Here is a 24436-nt window from a genome sequence, read left to right as displayed (position 1 = left end):
ACGCAGCACCGCGCGGTACTGGAGTAAGATCAGTCTAAACGCAGCACCGCGCGGTACTGGAGTAAGATCAGTCTAAACGCAGCACCGCGCGGTACTGGAGTAAGATCAGTCTAAACGCAGCACCGCGCGGTACTGGAGTAAGATCAGTCTAAACGCAGCACCGCGCGGTACTGGAGTAAGATCAGTCTAAACGCAGCACCGCGCGGGTACTGGAGTAAGATCAGTCTAAACGCAGCACCGCGCGGTACTGGAGTAAGATCAGTCTAAACGCAGCACCGCGGTACTGGAGTAAGATCAGTCTAAACGCAGCACCGCGCGGTACTGGAGTAAGATCAGTCTAACGCAGCACCGCGCGGTACTGGAGTAAGATCAGTCTAAACGCAGCACCGCGCGGTACTGGAGTAAGATCAGTCTAAACGCAGCAACCGCGCGGTACTGGAGTAAGATCAGTCTAAACGCAGCAACCGCGCGGTACTGGAGTAAGATCAGTCTAAACGCAGCACCGCGCGGTACTGGAGTAAGATCAGTCCTAAACGCAGCACCGCGCGGGTACTGGAGTAAGATCAGTCTAAACGCAGCACCGCGCGGTACTGGAGTAAGATCAGTCTAAACGCAGCACCGCGCGGTACTGGAGTAAGATCAGTCTAAACGCAGCACCGCGCGGTACTGGAGTAAGATCAGTCTAAACGCAGCACCGCGCGGTACTGGAGTAAGATCAGTCTAAACGCAGCACCGCGCGGGTACTGGAGTAAGATCAGTCTAAACGCAGCACCGCGCGGGTACTGGAGTAAGATCAGTCTAAACGCAGCACCGCGCGGTACTGGAGTAAGATCAGTCTAAACGCAGCACCGCGCGGTACTGGAGTAAGATCAGTCTAAACGCAGCACCGCGCGGTACTGGAGTAAGATCAGTCTAAACGCAAGCACCGCGCGGGTACTGGAGTAAGATCAGTCTAAACGCAGCACCGCGCGGTACTGGAGTAAGATCAGTCTAAACGCAGCACCGCGCGGTACTGGAGTAAGATCAGTCTAAACGCAGCACCGCGCGGGTACTGGAGTAAGATCAGTCTAAACGCAGCACCGCGCGGTACTGGAGTAAGATCAGTCTAAACGCAGCACCGCGCGGTACTGGAGTAAGATCAGTCTAAACGCAGCACCGCGCGGGTACTGGAGTAAGATCAGTCTAAACGCAGCACCGCGCGGTACTGGAGTAAGATCAGTCTAAACGCAGCACCGCGCGGTACTGGAGTAAGATCAGTCTAAACGCAGCACCGCGCGGTACTGGAGTAAGATCAGTCTAAACGCAGCACCGCGCGGTACTGGAGTAAGATCAGTCTAAACGCAGCACCGCGCGGTACTGGAGTAAGATCAGTCTAAACGCAGCACCGCGCGGTACTGGAGTAAGATCAGTCTAAACGCAGCACCGCGCGGTACTGGAGTAAGATCAGTCTAAACACAGCACCGCGCGGTACTGGAGTAAGATCAGTCTAAACGCAGCACCGCGCGGTACTGGAGTAAGATCAGTCTAAACGCAGCACCGCGCGGTACTGGAGTAAGATCAGTCTAAACGCAGAATAATGGACTAGACCATCATTCAGCCCACAGTCCATTTCATCATACTCCACACCTCTCAGAGCGCCTGGGTCCGATTTTGTGGCTTGTGTGGGAAATGGTCGAGTTTCCCCGAATGTGGGGTTCTGACACACAAAAAAATGTCAGCCAGCTCCACGCAATTTTCCCTCAAGTGGCCAATTAATTCCCAGCGTGTGGGCAGCCTTGCTCATTGTCCATTTCTAGTCAGAAAGCCCCACAGTATGATGTCATCATTCGTGGTGCTTTCAAGGTCCACAGCAAGCACTGCATCCTCTGAAGGCTTCCAAACGAACCATACAGGATGGCAGAGGAGCCTGCAGCAGCTGTGGCCAGTGCCAGACCCCGAGCTGCCTCCAAATTCGACGAGGCTTCACTGCAGGCATTATTGGATGGGAAATAACAACAGAAAATGCTGGAAAAACTCAGCAGGTCAGGCAACATCCGTGGAGAGAAATTTGAGTTGACGTTTCGGGTCGAACCCTTCTTCAAAACTGGAAAGAAAAGAAATTAGATCGAAGGCAGGGCTGCGATCGGACAAAAGAAGTGAAAGAAACAAAAGAGCTAGACGAGATGGTAATAGGCTGAGATTAGGTGTGACGTGTACTGGCAGGGCAAGAGATAGCTGACAGGTGTGAGAGAGAAACAAAAGGAAAAGGGGGGGGGGGAAAGGAGTGGAAAAATTACAAGAAAAAATGTGTAATAGGGGCCGAGGTTATGATCTGAAATTGTTGAACTCGATATTGAGTCCGGAAGGCTGCAGAGTGCCTAATCGGAAGATGAGGTGCTGTTCCTCGAGTTTACGTTGAGCTTCCGTGGAACAGTACAAGAGGCCAAGGATGGTGAGGTCCGAGTGGGAATGGAGTGGTGAATTAAAATGACAGACGACCGGAAGCTCGGGGTCACCCTTACGGACTGAACGGAGGTGTTCCGCAAAGCCGTCACTCAATCTGCGTTTGGTCCCCCCAGTGTAGAGGAGACCGCATCGTGAGCAGCGAATACAGTGTACTAGATTGCGAGAAGTACAAGTAAATCGCTGTTTCACCTGGAAGGGGTGTTTGGGGCCCTGGACAGTGGGAAGGGGGGAGGTATAGGGGCAGGTGTTACATCCCCTCCGCTTGCACGGGAAGGTGCCAGGCAAAGGGGAAGGGCTGTTTGGGGTGATAGAGGAGTGGACTAGGGTGTCTCGGAGGGAGCGGTCCCTACGGAATGCTGAAAGGGGAGGGGAGGGGAAGATACGTTTGGTGGTGGGATCACTTTGGAGGTAGCGGAAATGCCGGAGGATGATCCGTTGAATGTGGAGGCTGGTGGGGTGAAAGGTGAGGACAAGGGGAACCTGATCGTGGTTCCGGGAGGGAGGGGCAGGGGAGAGGGCAGAAGTGCGGGAGATGGAACCGACACGGTCGAGGGCAGTGTCAACCATGGTAGAGGGGAATCCTCGGTTGCGGAAAAAGGAAGACATGTCTGAAGCACTGGTGTAGAAGGTGGCATCGTCGGAGCAGATACGGCGGAGGCGGAGAAACTGGGAGAATGGAATAAAGTCCTTACAGGAAGCGGGGTGGGAGGAAGTGTAGTCCAGGTAGCTGTGGGAGTCAGTGGGCTTGTAGTGAATATTGGTCGATAACCTATCCCCAGAGATGGAGACGGAGAAGTCGAGGAAGGGAAGAGTCAGAGATGGACCATGTGAAGGTGAGGGAAGGGTGGAAATTGGAGGCAAAGTGAATGAAATTGTCAAGTTCGGGGCGAGAGCAGGAAACGGCACCGATACAGTCATCAATGTATCGGAAAAAGAGGTGATGGGGTTAGGGCCCACAGGGAGGTCCTCTTCCCTAGGTCAGGGAGGAAGAGGCCTCCCACTGAGACCAATGCTGCATGGATGCAGGTGTGAGCAGATGCCAACTCGCTGGGAGTCACCAGAAGAACCTTGGCATTACATCTCTAACTCCTTCCTTTACTCCCCCACAGTACCATCCAGAGCCCCCGTCCTCACTGTGGAGGAGGAAGAGGCTGTGCAGCCAGACTCCTCAGAGGAAGCTCCAACCTCTGAGGGCGCAGCGTCAGCAGAAGTAAGCGCACTCAGCACCAGCGCAAACACTCACACCTCGGGGGGACCTTCGGGACATAGAGTAGTGTTGTCACCTGGTGTTTCACAGCTCACAAGTGAGCCTCAGCAGATTCTGGACAGGGACAGCAGTGGAGAGTCCTTGTCGGAGGGCGCAGGACTCTGCCAGCTCAGCTCAGCTCTGCCTCTGGGTCCATCCGCAAGAGAAGAGGTGATGGATCTCCATGCACAGATGCAGGAGTCTCTGGCAGGTTTTGTCTCCAGGGTCGCTGCGAGTGTGGAGCGAATGGAGGAGTCCATAGCGACCATGAGCAGAGCCTTTGTGGAGTCATTGGCGCATGAACGCATCACCATGGAAAGGTTGGCAACCTCCATGGAGGAGATAACTCGCCAGGGTACGGAAAACATGGTGAGTGCTCATAAGAGAATGACATCTCCTGAGGAGCGTTGGCCATCTGTTGAACAGAGAAACCAGATCTTCATGGAAGTCCTTCTGAGTAGGACTGCCAGTGCAGAAACAGGTCCCCATGGCCCCCTAAAGCGCAGCAAGGTGCTCTCAAGCCACCTCCAAGCGCTGGCCCCTTCTGGCCTGTGCAGCTTCAGGTGAGTGAGCAGCAGCCTGGTGCTCATCATGCTGTTCCTGGTTCTGCCACCTCTGCTGCTGGAGATCCTGTAATGGCAAGAAGGGAAGGAAAAAAAGGCGTCCCATGCTTCTCGCAGATGCCTCCGCTGAGGAAGCGCTGAGGGAGGGTGGCGAGAGGGGCTTCCCAGGAGATCACATTGGAGAAGTGTGTGAGGCTCCAACCTTCCACAGCTGTGCCTAAGCCTTGAAGAAGTAGCCCCAAGCCTGCAGCAACAAGGTCCTTCAACATACAAATGCTCTCCGATTAAATCGCAGCTTTCCCGAATGACCTGCAGCTGACAGCAAGCAAGCCGGCAAGCTTCACGCCAGGTTTCATCAGCGGGGATCCCCACAGGCGTGTTTGATGTGGGGAAAGCCCCAAAATCGCCTTAAACAAGGTAATAATTGATCATTAGTGTTCCGACGGCCAGTCCCGCCAGCGGCGGGCGGGTCGCGGAGAAACGGTGGTCCGAAAGTCGGATGGGGCGGGGAATCAGGCGGGGGGGTTGCGACCCGCTTTTTCGGCGATTTTCGGACCCCGGCTGCCTGAAAAGCCGCCCGACGGCTGGCATAAAATTGGGGCCCCTGTCTCTCTCTTCAGAGAGAGAATCCTCTGGACGGTGTCCTTAGATTTGAAGTTCTATGAACAGGTTTGAAAGCTCCCCCCTCATTGCAGCATCTCTCAAGGGCTGACAAGCTCCACAGATGAGGTTAAGCAATAGTAGAACCCAGTTGATGCCACGTTAGCAGCACCGGCAATGTGAAAATGGACAGATAGAAGTGTTGCTCCGAGGAGGAGGCGGGGCAATCACAGCTCCGCAAAACCACAGAGTGTTCGGTGTTATTGTAAACAGGAATGTCGAGGGGCAGTTAGGGCTGTTCACAAAGACAAAGAAACTACAGACCATTCCAGGAGTGAACGCGGACCATTCCGGGAGTGAGCGCGGGCCATTCCGGGAGTGAGCGCGGGCCATTCCGGGAGTGAGCGCGGGCCATTCCGGGAGTGAGCGCGGGCCATTCCGGGAGTGAGCGCGGGCCACTCCGGGAGTGAGCGCGGGCCACTCCGGGAGTGAGCGCGGGCCACTCCGGGAGTGAGCGCGGGCCACTCCGGGAGTGAGCGCGGGCCACTCCGGGAGTGAGCGCGGGCCACTCCGGGAGTGAGCGCGGGCCACTCCGGGAGTGAGCGCGGGCCACTCCGGGAGTGAGCGCGGGCCACTCCGGGAGTGAGCGCGGGCCACTCCGGGAGTGAGCGCGGGCCACTCCGGGAGTGAGCGCGGGCCACTCCGGGAGTGAGCGCGGGCCACTCCGGGAGTGAGCGCGGGCCACTCCGGGAGTGAGCGCGGGCCACTCCGGGAGTGAGCGCGGGCCACTCCGGGAGTGAGCGCGGGCCACTCCGGGAGTGAGCGCGGGCCACTCCGGGAGTGAGCGCGGGCCACTCCGGGAGTGAGCGCGGACCACTCCGGGAGTGAGCGCGGACCACTCCGGGAGTGAGCGCGGACCACTCCGGGAGTGAGCGCGGACCACTCCGGGAGTGAGCGCGGACCATTCCGGGAGTGAGCGCGGACCATTCCGGGAGTGAGCGCGGACCATTCCGGGAGTGAGCTCGGATCATTCCGGGAGTGAGCACGGACCATTCCGGGAGTGTAGAGAACATTCCGGGAGTGAGCAAGGACCATTTCGGGAGTGTAGAGAACATTCCGGGAGTGTAGAGAACATTCCGGGAGTGTAGAGAACATTCCGGGAGTGAGCGCGGACCATTCCGGGAGTGAGCGCGGACCATTCCGGGAGTGAGCGCGGACCATTCCGGGAGTGAGCGCGGACCATTCCGGGAGTGAGCGCCGTCCATTCCGGGAGTGAGCGCGGACCATTCCGGGAGTGAGCGCGGACCATTCCGGGAGTGAGCACGGACCATTCCGGGAGTGAGCACGGACCATTCCGGGAGTGTAGAGAACATTCCGGGAGTGTAGAGAACATTCCGGGAGTGAGCAAGGACCATTTCGGGAGTGTAGAGAACATTCCGGGAGTGAGCGCGGACCATTCCGGGAGTGAGCGCGGACCATTCCGGGAGTGAGCGCGGACCATTCCGGGAGTGAGCGCGGACCATTCCGGGAGTGAGCGCAGAAGGGCGGGAAAAAGAGGGATAGGGCTATAGTGATAGGGGATTCAATTGTAAGGGGGATAGATAGGAGTTTTTGTGGCCGAGACCGAGACTCCAAGATGGTATGTTGCCTCCCTGGTGCAAGGGTCAAGGATGTCTCGGAGTGGGTGCAGAGCATTCTGAAGGGGGAGGGGGATCAGCCAGTTGTCGTGGTACATGTAGGTACCAACGATGTAGGTAAAAAGAGGGAGGAGGTCCTACAAGCTGAATTTAGGGAGTTAGGAGCTAAATTGAAAAGTAGGACCTCAAAGGTAGTAATCTCTGGATTGCTACCAGTGCCACGAGCTAATAAGTTTAGAGAGAGTAAGATAGATAAGCTAAATACGTGGCTTGAGCAGTGGTGCAAGGGAGAGGGATTTAAATTCTTGAGGCATTGGAACCAGTTCTTGGGGAGGAGTGACCTGTACCAAGGGGACGGTCTACACCTGAACTGTGAGGGAGCCGATGTCCTCGGGGTAATATTTTCTAGGGCGGTTCGGGAGGATTTAAACTAATTTGGCAGGGGGATGGGAACCTAGGTAGTGGAAAAGAGGGAAGTCATATGAAGTTAGAAATAGATGGTAGAAAGGTGAGAAGCAATAAGCAAAGGAGAGAAACACAAAGGGCCAAACTAATTCATAATGAGAGTGTGAAAAAAGCAAGCCTGAAGGCTTTGTATCTTAATGCTAGAAGCATTAGGAACAAGGTGGATGAATTAGTTGTGGAAATAGAGGTAAACAAGTATGATTTGATTGGGATTACAGAAACGTGGCTGCAGGGTGGGCAAGGCTGGGAACTTAACATCCAGGGATATACAATATTTAGGAAGGATCGGCAAAAAGGTAGGGGAGGTGGGGTAGCATTGCTGGTAAAGGAGGGGATTAATGCAATGGAAAGGAAGGATATTAACTCGGATGAAACGGAATCTGTATGGGTAGAAATGAGAAATAGCAAGGGGAGGAAAACGTTAGTGGGTGTGATATATAGGCCTCCAAATAGTAATATGGAGGTGAGGGAAGGCATAAAAAGGGAAATTAGAGAAGCGTGCGATAAGAGCACAGCTGTCATCATGGGTGACTTTAATTTACATATTGATTGGACTACCCAAATTAGTAAAAATTCTGAGGAGGAGGAATTCCTGGAATGTTTTCGGGACGGTTATCTGGACCAATATGTCGAGGAGCCGACTCGAGATCAGGCCATTTTAGACTGGGTATTGTGCAATGAGAAGGGACTTATCAGCAATCTTCTTGTACGAGGCCCCTTGGGTCAGAGCGATCACAATATGATCGAGCTCTCAGTCGAGATGGAGAGTGAGGAAATTGAATCAGAGACTAAGGTCCAGAACTTAAATAAAGGGAATTACGAGGGTATGAGACGGGAATTGGGTAAGATTGATTGGGTGGTGTTTCTGGGGGGATTGACAGTGGATAGACAATGGCAAGCATTCAAAGATAGAATGGAAGAATTCCAGAACATGTTTATACCGGTTTGGCATAAAAATAAACCTAAAAAGGTGACTCAACCGTGGATAACGAGGGAAATTAGGGACAGCATAAAATCAAAAAAAAGGGCATATCAACTGGCAAAAAAAAGCACCAGACCGGAAGATTGGGGGCAGTACAGGATACAGCAAAAGAGGACAAAGGGATTAATCAGGAAGGGGAAAATAGAATACGAAAGTAAACTTGCAGCAAACATAAAGACAGACTGCAAAAGCTTTTATCGGTATATCAGGAGGAAAAGACTGGTAAAATCCCAAGTCGGTCCCTTGCAGTCCGATTCGGGAGAATATATAATGGAGAATAAGGAAATGGCAGACCAATTAAACTCATACTTTGGTTCTGTATTCACAAAGGAGGACACAAATAACCTCCCAGGAATATCGACAAACATAGGGACTAATGAGAGGGAGGAGCTGACAGAAATTAGTATCTCTAGGGATATGGTGTTGGGTAAGTTGAGGGGACTGAAGGCCGACAAATCCCCGGGGCCTGATAAACTACATCCTAGGGTACTTAAGGAGGTGGCCCTGGAGATAGCAGATGCTCTAAGGATCATCTTCCGGAACTCCATTGACTCGGGAACAGTACCCGTGGATTGGAGGGTAGCTAATGTTACCCCAATATTTAAAAAGGGGGGTAGAGAGAAAGCAGGGAATTATAGACCAGTAAGCCTTACATCGGTTGTGGGCAAAATGCTAGAGTCCATTATTAAGGATAAAATAGCGGAGCACTTGACAAATGGGGAAAGGATCGGACAGAGTCAACATGGATTTACAAAGGGTAAATCGTGTTTGACTAATCTGCTGGAATTTTTTGAGGAAGTAACTGGTAAAATAGATGGGGGAGAGCCAGTGGATGTGGTGTACCTTGACTTCCAGAAAGCCTTCGATAAGGTTCCACACAAAAGATTATCATGCAAAATTAAGGCTCATGGGATTGGGGGCAAAGTATTAACGTGGATAGAGAACTGGCTGGCGGATAGAAAACAGAGAGTTGGAATAAACGGCTCGTTTTCGGAGTGGCAGGCAGTGACCAGCGGGGTGCCGCAAGGATCTGTCCTGGGACCCCAGCTGTTCACAATATATATAAATGATCTGGATCAGGGAATTGGATGCAATATTTCCAAATTCGCTGACGACACTAAACTAGGAAGAGGGGTGGGCTCTGATGAGGATGTCAGGAGGCTACAGTGCGATTTGGACAGGTTGGGGGAATGGGCGGATACGTGGCAGATGCACTATAATGTGGATAAATGCGAGGTTATCCACTTTGGGGGTAAAAACAGGAGGGTGGATTATTATCTAAATGGCAATAGATTGGGAGATGGGGAAGTGCAGAGGGACCTGGGTGTTCTTGTGCACCAGTCACTGAAGGAGAGCATGCAGGTGCAACAGGCGATTAAGGCGGCAAATGGTATGTTGGCCTTCATTATAAGGGGGTTCGAGTATAGGAATAGTGATACCTTACTACAGCTGTACAAGGTGCTGGTGAGACCGCATCTGGAGTATTGTGTACAGTTTTGGTCGCCCCATCTGCGGAAGGATGTTCTTGCCATGGAAAGAGTGCAGCGGCGATTCACCAGGCTGATACCTGGAATGGCGGGAATGACCTACGAGGAGAGATTGAATAGTTTGGGCTTGTACTCACTGGAGTTTAGAAGATTGAGAGGGGATCTCATCGAAACATATAAAATTATGGCAGGCCTGGACAGGCTGAATTCAGAGAGAATGTTTCCAATGGCAGGGGAGCACAGAACCAGGGGCCACAGTCTAAAAATAGCGGGCAAATCATTTAAAACAGAGATGAGGAAGAATTTCTTCACTCAAAGAGTGGTGAGCCTGTGGAATTCCCTGCCACAGAGGGCTGTGAAGGCTAATTCAATAAATATTTTCAAGAGAGAATTGGATATATTTCTGAAGGCTAAGGGGATTAAGGGTTACGGAGAAAAGGCGGGGACGGGGTACTGAACTGGTAAGATCAGCTATGATCTCAGACGAAGATCAGCCATGATCTCATTGAATGGCGGAGCAGGCTCGAAGGGCCGAATGGCCTACTCCTGTTCCTATCTCTATGTTTCTATGTTTCTATTCCGGGAGTGAGCGCGGACCATTCCGGGAGTGAGCGCGGACCATTCCGGGAGTGTAGAGAACATCCCGGGAGTGAGCGCGGACCATTCCGGGAGTGAGCGCGGACCATTCCGGGAGTGTAGAGAACATTCCGGGAGTGAGCAAGGACCATTTCGGGAGTGTAGAGAACATTCCGGGAGTGAGCGCGGACCATTCCGGGAGTGAGCGCGGACCATTCCGGGAGTGAGCGCGGACCATTCCGGGAGTGAGCGCGGACCATTCCGGGAGTGAGCGCGGACCATTCCGGGAGTGAGCGCGGACCATTCCGGGAGTGAGCGCGGACCATTCCGGGAGTGTAGAGAACATTCCGGGAGTGAGCACGGACCATTCCGGGAGTGTAGAGAACATTCCGGGAGTGAGCACGGACCATTCCGGGAGTGAACCGTGACTATTCCGGGAGTGAACCGTGACCATTCCGGGAGTGAGCGCGGACCATTCCGGGAGTGAGCGCGGGCCATTCCGGGAGTGAGCGCGGGCCATTCCGGGAGTGAGCGCGGGCCATTCCGGGAGTGAGCTCGGGCCATTCCGGGAGTGAGCTCGGGCCATTCCGGGAGTGAGCTCGGGCCATTCCGGGAGTGAGCTCGGGCCATTCCGGGAGTGAGCGCGGACCATTCCGGGAGTGAGCGCGGACCATTCCGGGAGTGAGCGCGGACCATTCCGGGAGTGAGCGCGGACCATTCCGGGAGTGAGAGCGGACCATTCCGGGAGTGAGCGCGGACCATTCCGGGAGTGAGCGCGGACCATTCCGGGAGTGAGCGCGGACCATTCCGGGAGTGAGCGCGGACCATTCCGGGAGTGAGCGCGGACCATTCCGGGAGTGAGCGCGGACCATTCCGGGAGTGAGCGCGGACCATTCCGGGAGTGAGCACGGACCATTCCGGGAGTGAGCACGGACCATTCCGGGAGTGTAGAGAACATTCCGGGAGTGAGCACGGACCATTCCGGGAGTGAGCACGGACCATTCCGGGAGTGAGCACGGACCATTCCGGGAGTGAGCACGGACCATTCCGGGAGTGAGCACGGACCATTCCGGGAGTGAGCACGGACCATTCCGGGAGTGTAGAGAACATCCCGGGAGCATGTACAGGTTTTTCCAGGTGTGTGTACAGGTTTCCATTCTAAATGTCATAATGCAATTTATTTTTGGCCATTTAATAAATGTTCTCCAAATCACGTCTCATCTTCGCCCAATCCAACTCATTCTCTCCGCGGACCTGAAATACGTGGCACCCTCCCTCCCCCTCCAACCAGCCTCGCCCCTCCTCTCCTTCCCGCATCCCTCCTCTCCTCTCCCTCCCACATCCCTGCTCTCCTCTCCCTCCCGCATCCCTCCTCTCCTCTCCCTCCCGCATCCCTCCTCTCCTCTCCCTCCTGCATCCCTCCTTTCCTCTCCCTCCCGCATCCCTCCTCTCCTCTCCCTGCCTCCGCCCCTCCTCTCCCAACCCCGCCCCATCCCTCCTTCTCCCCCCCCCTTTCCTCCTTCCCACTCCCCATGGCACCTCCCCTCCCTCCCCATCTCTCCCACCCCCTTCCCCTCCTCCATCCTAGATATTCCTTCAGCTTTTAAAACCCAAGTTTGGTGCCAGCAAATTGCCATGCTTTGATTCACCATTTCATTCTTGGCGGTACCCTGCACTATGGCCTCTAGAACCATAGAATGGTTACAGCACAGACGAAAGCCATTCAGCCTGTCGAGCCTGTGCCAGCTCTCTGCAACAGCACTTCAGCTAGTCCCACTCCCCTGCCCTTCCCCTGTAGCCCTGCAAATTGTTTTCCTTCAGGTACTTATCCAACTCCCTTTTGAAAGCCACGATTGAATCTGCCTCCACCACCCTTTCAGGCAGTGCATTCCAGATCCTCACCACTCGCTGTGTAAAAAAGTTTTTTCTTACGTCGCCTTTAGTTCTTCTGCCAATCACCTTAAATCTGTGTCCTCTGGTTCTCGACCCTTCCACCAATGGGAACAGTTTCGCTCTATCTACTTTGTCCAGACCCCTCATGATTTTGAACACCTCTATCAAATCTCTTCTCAATCTTCTCAGTTCCAAGGAGCACAACCCCAGCTTTTCCAGTCTATCAACATTACTGAAGTCCCTCATCCCGGGAATCATTCTCGTAAATCTTTTCTGCACCCTCTCTAAGGCCTTCACATCCTTCCTAAAGTGTGCTGCCCAGAATTTGACACAGCACTCCAGTTGGAGCCGAACCAGTGTTTTATACAGGTTCATCATAATTTCCACACTTTTGTACTCTATACCTCTATTTATGAAGCCCAGGATCCTGTAAGCCTTTTTAACTGCTTTCTCAACCTGTCCTGCCACCTTCAACAATTTGTGCACACATACCCCAGGTCTCTCTGTTTGTGCACCCCCTTTAGAATTGTACCTTTTAGTTTATATTTCCTCTCCTCATTCTTCCTACCAAAATGTATCACTTCGCACTTTACTGCATTAAATTTAATCTGCCACGTGTCCGCCCATTTCACCAGCCTGTCTATGTCTTCCTGAAATCTATCACGTTCCTCCTCACTGTTCACTATATTTTAAAGTCTTGTGTCATCTGCAAATTTTGAAACTGTGCCCTGTACACCCATGTCCAAGTCATTAATATAGATCAAGAAAAGCAGTGGTCCTAGTACCGACCATCTGTTTGCCCTTGGAGCTGTGTTGTCTCCTGCCCTCCTCCCCATTCAGTGCAAACCTGTGTCACTGGCCCAAACAACCTGGTGTTCATGAAGAATTCTGTCATTTCAATTCAATAAAACTCGTTTCATCTGATGTCGCCCCATCATGTTTCTTTGCGAGGTTTTACTGTCGCTAGGTCCCAGAGAGTTCACAGTGATGGTCAGACAATTGCGCTGTTTCCCCCATTACTGTCAACAGTCTCCATTAATAAAGATGCCACCTTCTGCCTTTCATAGAATAGAAACACAGAAATATAGGAGCAGGAGTAGGCCATTCGGCCCTTTGAGCCTGCTCCGCCATTCAATATGACCATGGCTGATCCTCTATCTCAATACCATATTCCTGCTCTCTCCCCATACCCCTTGGCGCCTTTTGCATCTAGAAATCTATCTTATCTCCTTCTTAAATATATTCAATGACTTGGCCACAGCCTTCTGTGGTAGAGAATTCCACAGGTTCACCATCCGCTGAGTGAAGAATTTCTCCTCATCTCAGTCCTAAATATCCTACCCCTATCCTGAGACTGTGACCCCTCGTTCTAGACCTCCCAGCCAGGGGAAACATCCTCCCTTCCTAGCCAGTCTGTCTAGCCCTGTCAGAATTTTATACGTTTCAATGAGATCCCCTCTCATTCTTCTAAACTCTAGTGAATACAGGCCTAGTCGACCCAATCTCTCCTCATACGACAGTCCTGCCATCCCAGGAATCAGTCTGGTGAACCTTCGCTGCACTCCCTCTATGGCAAGTATATCCTTTCTTAGCTAAGGAGACCAAAACTGCACACAGTACTCCAGGTGTGGTCTCACCAAGGCCCTGTACAACTGTAGTAAGACATCCTTGCTCCTGTACTCAAATCCTCTTGCAATGAAGGCCAACATACCATTTGCCTTCCTAACTGCTTGCTGCACCTGCATGTTTGCTTTCAGTGACTGGTGTACAAGGACACCCAGGTCCCTTTGTACATCAACATTTCCCAATCTATCACCATTTAAATAATACTCTACCTTTCTGTTTTTCCTACCGAAGTGGATAACTTCACATTTATCCACGTTATACTACATCTGCCATGTATTTGCCCACTCACTCAACTTGTCTAAATCGCCTTGAAGCCTCTTTGCATCCTCCTCACAACTCACAATCCCACCTAGTTTTGTGTCGTCAGCAAACTTAGAAATATTACATTTGGTTCCCTCATCCAAATCATTGATATATATTGTGAATAGCTGGGGCCCAAGCACTGATCCCTGCGGTACCCCACTAGTCACCGCCTGCCACCCCGAAAAAGACCCATTTATTCCTACTCTGTTTCCTGTCTGTTAACCAAGTTTCAATCTATGCCAGTATATTACCCCCAATCCCATGTGCTTTAATTTTGCACACTAACCTCTTATGTGGGACTTTATCAAAGGCCTTCTGAAAATCCAAATACACCACATCCACTGGTTCTCCCTTATCTATTCTACCAGTTACATCCTCAAAAAACTCCAGTAGGTTTGTCAAACACGATTTCCCTTTCATAAATCCATGTTGACTTTGTCTAATCCCGTTGATATTTTCTAAGTGTCCTGTTACACATCCTTTATAATAGATTCTAGCATTTTCCCTACTACTAATGTTAGGCTAACCAGTCTGTAGTTCCCTGTTTTCCCTCTCTCCTTTTTTAAATAGTGGGGTTACATTTGCCGCCCTCCAATCTGCAGGAACTGTTCCATAATCTATAGAATTTTGGAAGATGACAACCAATGCATCCACTATTTCCATGGCTACCTCTTTTAGTACTCTGGGATGCAGATTATCAGGCCCTGGGGATTTATCGGCTTTCAGTCCATTTAATTTCTCCAGCACTACTTTTTTAATAATATTAATTTCCTTTAATTCCTCCTTCTCACTAGACCCTTGGTTCCTTAGCATTTCTGGGAAGTTATTTGTGTCCTCTTCCGTGAAGACAGAACCAAAATATTTGTTTAATTGCCATGCCATTTCCTTGTTCCCCATTATAAATTCTCCCATTTCTGACTGTAAGGGACCTACATTTGTCTTCGCTAACCTTTTTCTTTTTACATACTTGTAGAAGCTTTTACAATCTGCTTTTATGTTCCGTGCAAGTTTACTCTCATACTCTATTTTTCCCCTCTTAATCAATCTCTTTCACTTAACTTTTCTGCTGTCCCAGACAAGAACTTATTGCAGCTGTGTTGACAGTGACTGATAGAAAAGAACAATCATAGAATGGAGGCTAGTTCTGGGATGACAATCTGCAAAAACTTTGAGAATAAATCCCTGCTTGTACTGACTGCTGATGCAGTAGCCAATGTTTCCCGACACAAATTTCTTACCTTTCTATCTCATCCTCCCCGGGCAGGAGCGGAGGCAGGGGCAGTGGTGGCAGTGTTGAAGTCAGTAAGGGCATTACTGAGTTCAGCATCGGTGGCATGGGGAGCGCACTGCCCAACACTGTGGTCCGCGGTGGCGGTTGCTGTGAGATGGTCGGTGAGTGTGTCAAGACCGGTACCGGAGCTAATATGGGTACAGGTACCGGTACAGGTGGAAGCGGTAATGGTAACGACAAGGTTACTGGGAGCAGCGGTAGCTGCACCGCAGTTATCGGTGGTGGCTGTTCAGTCAGAATCTCTGGCGGAGGCTGTGATTGGTTAAGAGTCACCGGTGGTAGGGGAGGTGGTGGTGGTTGTACTGGGGCTGGAGGCAGCGTTACCGGGGGAGACGGTGGAGGTAACGGCGGAGGAGCGGAACCTGAAGGAGGAAGCGGAGGCTTTTCCGGATCGCTTTCGTTTGGTAACGGCGGCAGACTCTTCTCCTTCGGCGTTCCCAACTCACATTTCACCGCCTCTTTCACCACCACTGCCAATGGGGACAGCACTGGTTTATCCTCTGCTATTTCAGTCATGACTTTTATCTCTGGGACCATCTCCTCAGCAATGTCTTTCTCTTTCTTCACAGTCACTGAGTTTGAGGTTTCAATGGGTGACAGTGGCTTCTCGCTCTTAATTATTTTAGTCGATTTCTTCACGTCTTTAAGTGATGTCACAGAGGCCGTGCTGCTGGAACCAGCACCGTGTGCGCTCGTTTTACAAACACTCCCAGCCGACACTTTAGGCTCTTTTGAGTCTTTCGCACCAGTCTTGGCAGCAACGGCAGCTCTCGCCCTCTTGGTTTTGCTCAGCTCAGCGCCGAGGCTCGACTTGAGGGTAAATCGGCTCGGTGAAATACTCGAATGCCGACTTCGCGATCGGGACTGCCGGTGTTTGCTATGCGACCGCGAGTGCCTCGAGTATAACGGGCTCCGGCTCCTCGACTTTGCCGACCTCCTGCAAAGAGAAAAAGGCTCATTAAAATCTGAACAATTCGAGTCACCTCCGTAACAGCATGTGTCAAATAACAACCGGGAACCGAGACACGCGTGTGCACGCCCGCGCACACACGGGTATGCACTCACAATCTTCAACAGGTTAATAGACAGTGCACAAATTCTGCCATCGCAAATTCAATTCTAGGCCGAACCAAACAGTACATCTCCACAATACACCCCTCTCAGTCAGCTTAAACAAGTGCATCGCGCACTACCTGAGGTATGTACTGCTTCACAGTAATGCAACGCAGGGGCTTTGGAACAGTTTGGACCTGTGGCATCACCAATACAGCCCCTTGGCCATTTACATCCCATTTCTACTTCACTTGTACTTCATTATACACATTATTACTCTGTGTCTCCATTCACAGCCGGCCCAGCCGAGAGTTGCTGATCACACTGCGACTCAGTGAAGTTCCCGCGCTTCTTGTTCTCCAGCGACAGGCACACTATAAAGTACGATCAATAAAGCAACATCACAGAGCACAGGAGAGTGGCCACACAGTCTATAGGCTGAATCCAGGTGACTGACTGACTGACACACACTCACACACACACACAATGATTAAACTCCTCACACTCACCGTGCCACCCCCCACCTGGGCAGCTTTGCTTTTGCCCCACCCCTCTCGGCCAGGCATGCCTAGTCCTATGCTACATCCTACCTGGTTGCATTGGGCCCTGCCAGCACTGGAGCCTGTGTTCTAGAGCCTCTTTGACCATGGGCCTGTATTCATCAAACCTGCAGTTTGTGATTTCACCAGATATCAATCCTGCTCCTTCTTAAAGGGAGATAACTGACACACTGCCGCCGGAATGGAAATATCCAACCTCGTGGAGTGCTGTGTTCACTGCTACATTAGCGACCTCTGCCTCTCTGCCTGTAAAACCCCTACATCATCTCAGAGCGTACTCCAATCAGAATATTCCCAATATGCCTGCACTTGCAGATCCTCTCCATCCCTTTACAACTCTCCTGCTCCCGTCTCCTGCTGCTTTTGCCTCCTTGTCTCATTTTCTTCTCGACGCGCAGAGTCCGAACAACAATGACCCTAAATATCGCAGCAGCAGTGCAGACTCACCGTCGCAGCAGCAGTGCAGACTCACCGTCGCAGCAGCAAGGCCAAGGCTCAGATGTGAGTGAGCCCGCTGACAATTCCTGGCCAACTGAGAAGGAGCTTCCACATGGTCCTAGTGCCCTTCTCATTTACTTACAATGGAACTGTAACTGAGAGCTATGTATTCTAACGCGCTCTGAGTGGCGTGGGGTGGTTGGTTACCGTAACCGAGTGCCAACTGGACTGTCAGCGCACATTTGCAGGCAGTGTTCTGCTTGCACGATCTGCTCCCACCTTGGACAGAGAATACCAGAGTCTGCGGGACACACTCAACGGGGCAGCCATGTTTCAAAATCAGGGAGCCGAGAAGAAATAAACACAACTTTCATTTATATAGTGCCTTTAACATAGTAAAATGTCCCAAGGCGCTTCACAGGAGCGTTATAAAGCAAAATTTGGCACCGAGCCAAAGAAGGGATAATTAGGACACGGGGTGGTTGAGGTGAAGAGTACAGATGCCCGTTAAGAGGAAGCTAGATAAACACATGAGGGAGAAAGGAATAGAAGGATATGGTGACAGGGTGAGTGAACTAGGGTGGGAGGAGGCTGGTGTGGAGCAGAAACACTGGCACGGACCAGATGGGCCGAATGGCCTGTTTCTGTGCTGTAGACTCAATGTAAAGAGTTTTAAGGAGCGTCTTAAAGGAGGCGAGAGGGGTGGATAGGTTTAGGGAAGCAATTCTAGACATTAGGGCCTCAGCAGCTGAAGGCACGGCCGTCAATGGTGCAGCGATGAAAATCGAGGATGCTCAAGTGGGCAGAATTGGAGGAGCGCAGAGATCTCGAAGGGTTGTAGGGCTTCAGGAGGTTACAGAGATAGGGAGGGGTGAGGCCACGGAGGGATTGAGAATTTTAAATTCAAGGCGTTGCCGGACCAGGAGCCAATGTAGGTCAGTGAGCACAGGGGTGATGGGTGAACGGGACTGGGTGTGAGAGGACACGGGGCAGTGAGCACAGGGGTGATGGGTGAACGGGACTGGGTGTGAGAGGACACGGGGCAGTGAGCACAGGGGGTGATGGGTGAACGGGACTGGGTGTGAGAGGACACGGGGCAGTGAGCACAGGGGGTGATGGGTGAATGGGACTGGGTGTGAGTTAGGACACGGGGCAGTGAGCACAGGGGGTGATGGGTGAACGGGACTGGGTGTGAGAGGACACGGGGCAGTGAGCACAGGGGGTGATGGGTGAACGGGACTGGGTGTGAGTCAGGACACGGGGCAGTGAGCACAGGGGGTGATGGGTGAACGGGACTGGGTGTGAGTCAGGACACGGGGCAGTGAGCACAGGGGGTGATGGGTGAACGGGACTGGGTGTGAGTCAGGACACGGGGCAGTGAGCACAGGGGGTGATGGGTGAACGGGACTGGGTGTGAGAGGACACGGGGCAGTGAGCACAGGGGGCGATGGGTGAACGGGACCGGGTGTGAGAGGACACGGGGCAGTGAGCACAGGGGGCGATGGGTGAACGGGACTGGGTGTGAGAGGACACGGGGCAGTGAGCACAGGGGGTGATGGGGGAACGGGACTGGGTGCGAGAGGACACGGGGCAGTGAGCACAGGGGTGATGGGTGAACGGGACTGGGTGTGAGAGGACACGGGGCAGTGAGCACAGGGGGTGATGGGTGAACGGGACTGGGTGTGAGTTAGGACACGGGGCAGTGAGCACAGGGGGTGATGGGTGAACGGGACTGGGTGTGAGAGGACACGGGGCAGTGAGCACAGGGGGTGATGGGTGAACGGGACTGGGTGTGAGTCAGGACACGGGGCAGTGAGCACAGGGGGTGATGGGTGAACGGGACTGGGTGTGAGTCAGGACACGGGGCAGTGAGCACAGGGGGTGATGGGTGAACGGGACTGGGTGTGAGTCAGGACACGGGGCAGTGAGCACAGGGGGTGATGGGTGAACGGGACTGGGTGTGAGAGGACACGGGGCAGTGAGCACAGGGGGCGATGGGTGAACGGGACTGGGTGTGAGAGGACACGGGGCAGTGAGCACAGGGGGCGATGGGTGAACGGGACTGGGTGTGAGAGGACACGGGGCAGTGAGCACAGGGGGTGATGGGGGAACGGGACTGGGTGCGAGAGGACACGGGGCAGTGAGCACAGGGGTGATGGGTGAACGGGACTGGGTGTGAGAGGACACGGGGCAGTGAGCACAGGGGGTGATGGGTGAACGGGACTGGGTGTGAGTTAGGACACGGGGCAGCGAGCACAGGGGGTGATGGGTGAACGGGACTGGGTGTGAGTTAGGACACGGGGCAGCGAGCACAGGGGGTGATGGGTGAACGGGACTGGGTGTGAGAGGACACGGGGCAGTGAGCACAGGGGGTGATGGGTGAACGGGACTGGGTGCGAGAGGACACGGGGCAGTGAGCACAGGGGGTGATGGGTGAACGGGACTGGGTGTGAGAGGACACGGGGCAGTGAGCACAGGGGGTGATGGGTGAACGGGACTGGGTGCGAGAGGACACGGGGCAGTGAGCACAGGGGGTGATGGGTGAACGGGACTGGGTGTGAGTTAGGACACGGGGCAGTGAGCACAGGGTGTGATGGGTGAACGGGACTGGGTGTGAGTTAGGACATGGGGCAGTGAGCACAGGGGTGATGGGTGAACGGGACTGGGTGTGAGTTAGGACACGGGGCAGTGAGCACAGGGGGTGATGGGTGAACGGGACTGCGGGACTGGGTGCGAGAGGACACGGGGCAGTGAGCACAGGGGGTGATGGGTGAACGGGACTGGGTGTGAGAGGACACGGGGCAGTGAGCACAGGGGGTGATGGGTGAACGGGACTGGGTGCTAGAGGACACGGGGCAGTGAGCACAGGGGGTGATGGGTGAACGGGACTGGGTGTGAGTTAGGACACGGGGCAGTGAGCACAGGGTGTGATGGGTGAACGGGACTGGGTGTGAGTTAGGACACGGGGCAGTGAGCACAGGGGTGATGGGTGAACGGGACTGGGTGTGAGTTAGGACACGGGGCAGTGAGCACAGAGGGTGATGGGTGAACGGGACTGGGTGTGAGTCAGGACACGGGCAGTGAGCTCAGGGGGTGATGGCTGAACGGGACTGGGTGTGAGTTAGGACACGGGGCAGTGAGCACAGGGGGTGATGGGTGAACGGGACTGGGTGTGAGTTAGGACACGGGGCAGTGAGCACAGGGGGTGATGGCTGAACGGGACTGGGTGTGAGTTAGGACACGGGGCAGTGAGCACAGGGGGTGATGGGTGAACGGGACTGGGTGTGAGTTAGGACACGGGGCAGTGAGCACAGGGGGTGATGGCTGAACGGGACTGGGTGTGAGTTAGGACACGGGCCAGTGAGCACAGGGGGTGATGGGTGAACAGGACTGGGTGTGAGTTAGGACACGGGGCAGTGAGCACAGGGGGCGATGGGTGAACGGGACTGGGTGTGAGTTAGGACACGGGGCAGTGAGCACAGTGGGTGATGGGTGAACGGGACTGGGTGTGAGTTAGGACACGGGGCAGTGAGCACAGGGGGTGATGGCTGAACGGGACTGGGTGTGAGTTAGGACACGGGGCAGTGAGCACAGCGGGTGATGGGTGAACGGGACTGGGTGTGAGTTAGGACACAGGCAGTGAGCACAGGGGGCGATGGGTGAACGGGACTGGGTGTGAGTTAGGACACGGGGCAGTGAGCACAGGGGGTGATGGGTGAACGGGACTGGGTGTGAGTTAGGACACGGGGCAGTGAGCACAGTGGGTGATGGGTGAACGGGACTGGGTGTGAGTTAGGACACGGGGCAGTGAGCACAGGGGGTGATGGCTGAACGGGACTGGGTGTGAGTTAGGACACGGGGCAGTGAGCACAGGGGGTGATGGGTGAACGGGACTGGGTGTGAGTTAGGACACAGGCAGTGAGCACAGGGGGCGATGGGTGAACGGGACTGGGTGTGAGTTAGGACACGGGGCAGTGAGCACAGGGGGTGATGGGTGAACGGGACTGGGTGTGAGTTAGGACACGGGGCAGTGAGCACAGGGGGTGATGGGTGAACGGGACTGGGTGCGAGTTAGGACACGGGGCAGTGAGCACAGGGGGTGATGGGTGAATGGGACTGGGTGTGAGTTAGGACACGGGGCAGTGAGCACAGGGGGTGATGGTGAACGGGACTGGGTGTGAGTTAGGACACGGGGCAGTGAGCACAGGGGGTGATGGCTGAACGGGACTGGGTGTGAGTTAGGACACGGGGCAGTGAGCACAGGGGGTGATGGGTGAACGGGACTGGGTGTGAGTTAGGACACAGGCAGTGAGCACAGGGGGCGATGGGTGAACGGGACTGGGTGTGAGTTAGGACACGGGGCAGTGAGCACAGGGGGTGATGGGTGAACGGGACTGGGTGTGAGTTAGGACACGGGGCAGTGAGCACAGGGGGTGATGGGTGAACGGGACTGGGTGCGAGTTAGGACACGGGGCAGTGAGCACAGGGGGTGATGGGTGAATGGGACTGGGTGTGAGTTAGGACACGGGGCAGTGAGCACAGGGGGTGATGGTGAACGGGACTGGGTGTGAGTTAGGACACGGGGCAGTGAGCACAGGGGTGATGGGTGAATGGGACTGGGTGTGAGTTCGGACACGGGGCAGTGAGTACAGGGGGTGATGGGTGAACGGGACTGGGTGTGAGTTAGGATACGGGGCAGTGAGCACAGGGGGTGATGGGTGAACGGGACTGGGTGTGAGTTAGGACACGGGGCAGTGAGCACAGGGGGTGCTGGGTGAACGGGACTGGGTGCGAGTTAGGACACTGGGCAGTGAGCACAGGGGGTGATGGGTGAACGGGACTGGGTGTGAGTTAGGACACGGGGCAGTGAGCACAGGGGGTGATGGGTGAACGGGACTGGGTGTGAGTTAGGACACGGGGCAGTGAGCACAGGGGGTGATGGGTGAACAGGTGCAAGTTAGGATACGGGCAGCAGAGCTTTGGATGAGTTGAAGTTTATGGAATATTTTGATATACATTAATGATCTGGATTTGGGTATACAGGGTATAACTTCAAAGTTTGCAGATGACACGAAACTCAGAAATGTAGTGACCAATGAGGACGTAGACAGACCGGTGAAATGGGCAGACACATGGCAGATGCAATTTAACACAGTGAAGTGATTCATTGCGGAAGGAAGAATGAGGAGTGGCAATATAAACTCAATGGTACAATTTTAAAAGAATGCAAGAACAGAGAGACCTGTGGGTGTATGTATGTACGCAAATCTTTGAAGGGGTCAGGACAAGTTGAGAAGGCTGTTAAAAAAGTACACGGGATCCTTGGCTTTATAAACAGAGGCATTTTACAAAAGGAAGGAAGTGATGCTAAACATTCAAAAATCACTGGTTAGGCCTCAGCTGGAGTATTGTCTTCAATTCTGGGCATCACGAAGGATGTCAAGACCTTGGAGAGGAGATTTACTAGAATGGTACCAGGGTTGAGGGATTTTAGTTATGTGGAGAGACTAGAGTAGCTAGGTTTGTTCTCCTTAGAGCATACAAGGCTAGGAGGAGATTTAATAGAGGTGTTCAAATTCATGATGGGTTTTGATCGAGTAAATAAGGAGAAACTGTTTCCAGTGGCAGGAGGGTCAGTAACCAGAGGACACAGATTGAAGGGAATTGGCAAAAGTACCAGAGGCGAGATGAGGAAAAAATGTTTACGCTGCAAGTTGTTGTGATCTGGAACGCGCTGCCTGAAAGGGCGGTGGAAGCAGATTCAATAGTAACTTTCAAAAGGCAATTGGATAAATACCTGAAGGGGGTAAATTTGCAGGACTCTGGGGAAAGAGCAGGGGGTTGTGTCTAATTGGAGAGCTCGTTCTGTGCTCTATCATTCTATGATTCTACGAGGATGCAAAGTGGGAGGCCAGCCAGGAGTGTGTTGGAATAGTCGAGTCTGGAGGTAACAAAGGCATGGAGGAGGGTTTCTGCAGCAGATGAGCTGAGGCAGGGGCAGAGACGGGCGAGGTTACGAAGGTGGAAATAGGCGGTCTTGGTGATGGAGAGGATATGGGGTCGGAAGCTCAGGTCAGGGTCAAGTAGGGCACTGAGGTTGCAAACGGTCTGGTTCAGCCTCAGACAATGTCCAGGGAGGGGGATGGAGTTAGTGGCTAGAGAACAGAGTTTGTGGTGGGGATCGAAGGCAATGGCTTCGGTTTTTCCAATATTTAATTGGAGGACATTTCTGCTAATCCAGAACTGGATGTCGGACAGGCAGTGTGACAAATCAGAGGCAGTGGCGGGATCTCACCAAGAATCCAAGTGTCCACCATCAGAAAGATTGAAGAAATCCACGTGTGAAATTCACAAGTATCATGTCCTAATCACAAGGAATGCTATTGTTATATCCCTGGGTTATGAGTCAACTCTCAGAAATGTTATATGCTCAGATTGGGAGAAACTGACACTACTGAACCCAAGGAGGTAACAATCACTCAACCCCCACCTTCTCCCCATATCCCACAACCCCACCTACTCCACAAATCCCTCAACCCCACCCACCTTCTCTCCATATCCCTCAACCCCACCCACCCACTCACCATATCCCTCAACCCCACCCACTCACCATATCCCTCAACCCCACCCACCCACTCACCATATCCCTCAACCCCACCCACCCACTCACCATATCCCTCAACCCCACCCACTCACCATATCCCTCAACCCCACCCACCCACTCACCATATCCCTCAACCCCACCCACCCACTCACCATATCCCTCAACCCCACCCACTCACCATATCCCTCAACCCCACCCACCCACTCACCATATCCCTCAACCCCACCCACCCACTCACCATATCCCTCAACCCCACCCACCCACCCACTCACCATATCCCTCAACCCCACCCACCCACTCACCATATCCCTCAACCCCACCCACTCACCATATCCCTCAACCCCACCCACCCACTCACCATATCCCTCAACCCCACCCACCCACTCACCATATCCCTCAACCCCACCCACCCACTCACCATATCCCTCAACCCCACCCACCCACTCACCATATCCCTCAACCCCACCCACCCACTCACCATATCCCTCAACCCCACCCACCCACTCACCATATCCCTCAACCCCACCCACTCACCATATCCCTCAACCCCACCCACCCACCATATCCCTAAACCCCACCCACCCACTCACCATATCCCTCAACCCCACCCACCCACTCACCATATCCCTCAACCCCACCCACCCACTCACCATATCCCTCAACCCCA

At 53.5% G+C, this 24436-nt stretch overlaps 1 protein-coding gene across 1 annotated transcript in view; it reads right to left on the bottom strand.

Moving 5' to 3' along the window:
- The window catches only part of LOC147100949 (cyclin-dependent kinase 12-like), an 84567-nt gene that overhangs the window by 43629 nt on the left and 16502 nt on the right, over positions 1-24436 (bottom strand). The window contains exon 2 of the mRNA XM_085966054.1: positions 15062-16051. Within this exon, the coding sequence (XP_085822180.1) occupies positions 15062-16051 (990 nt within the window). The remainder of the gene's footprint in view (positions 1-15061; positions 16052-24436) is intronic.

Source organism: Somniosus microcephalus, chromosome 24, assembly GCF_052327205.1.
Source record: "Somniosus microcephalus isolate GS21.2 chromosome 24, FLI_Smic_1.0, whole genome shotgun sequence".
In the NCBI taxonomy this organism is placed as follows: Eukaryota; Metazoa; Chordata; class Chondrichthyes; order Squaliformes; family Somniosidae; genus Somniosus; species Somniosus microcephalus.
Note: the sequence above shows the minus strand (reverse complement) of the source record. Positions and strands in the feature narration are given on the sequence as shown.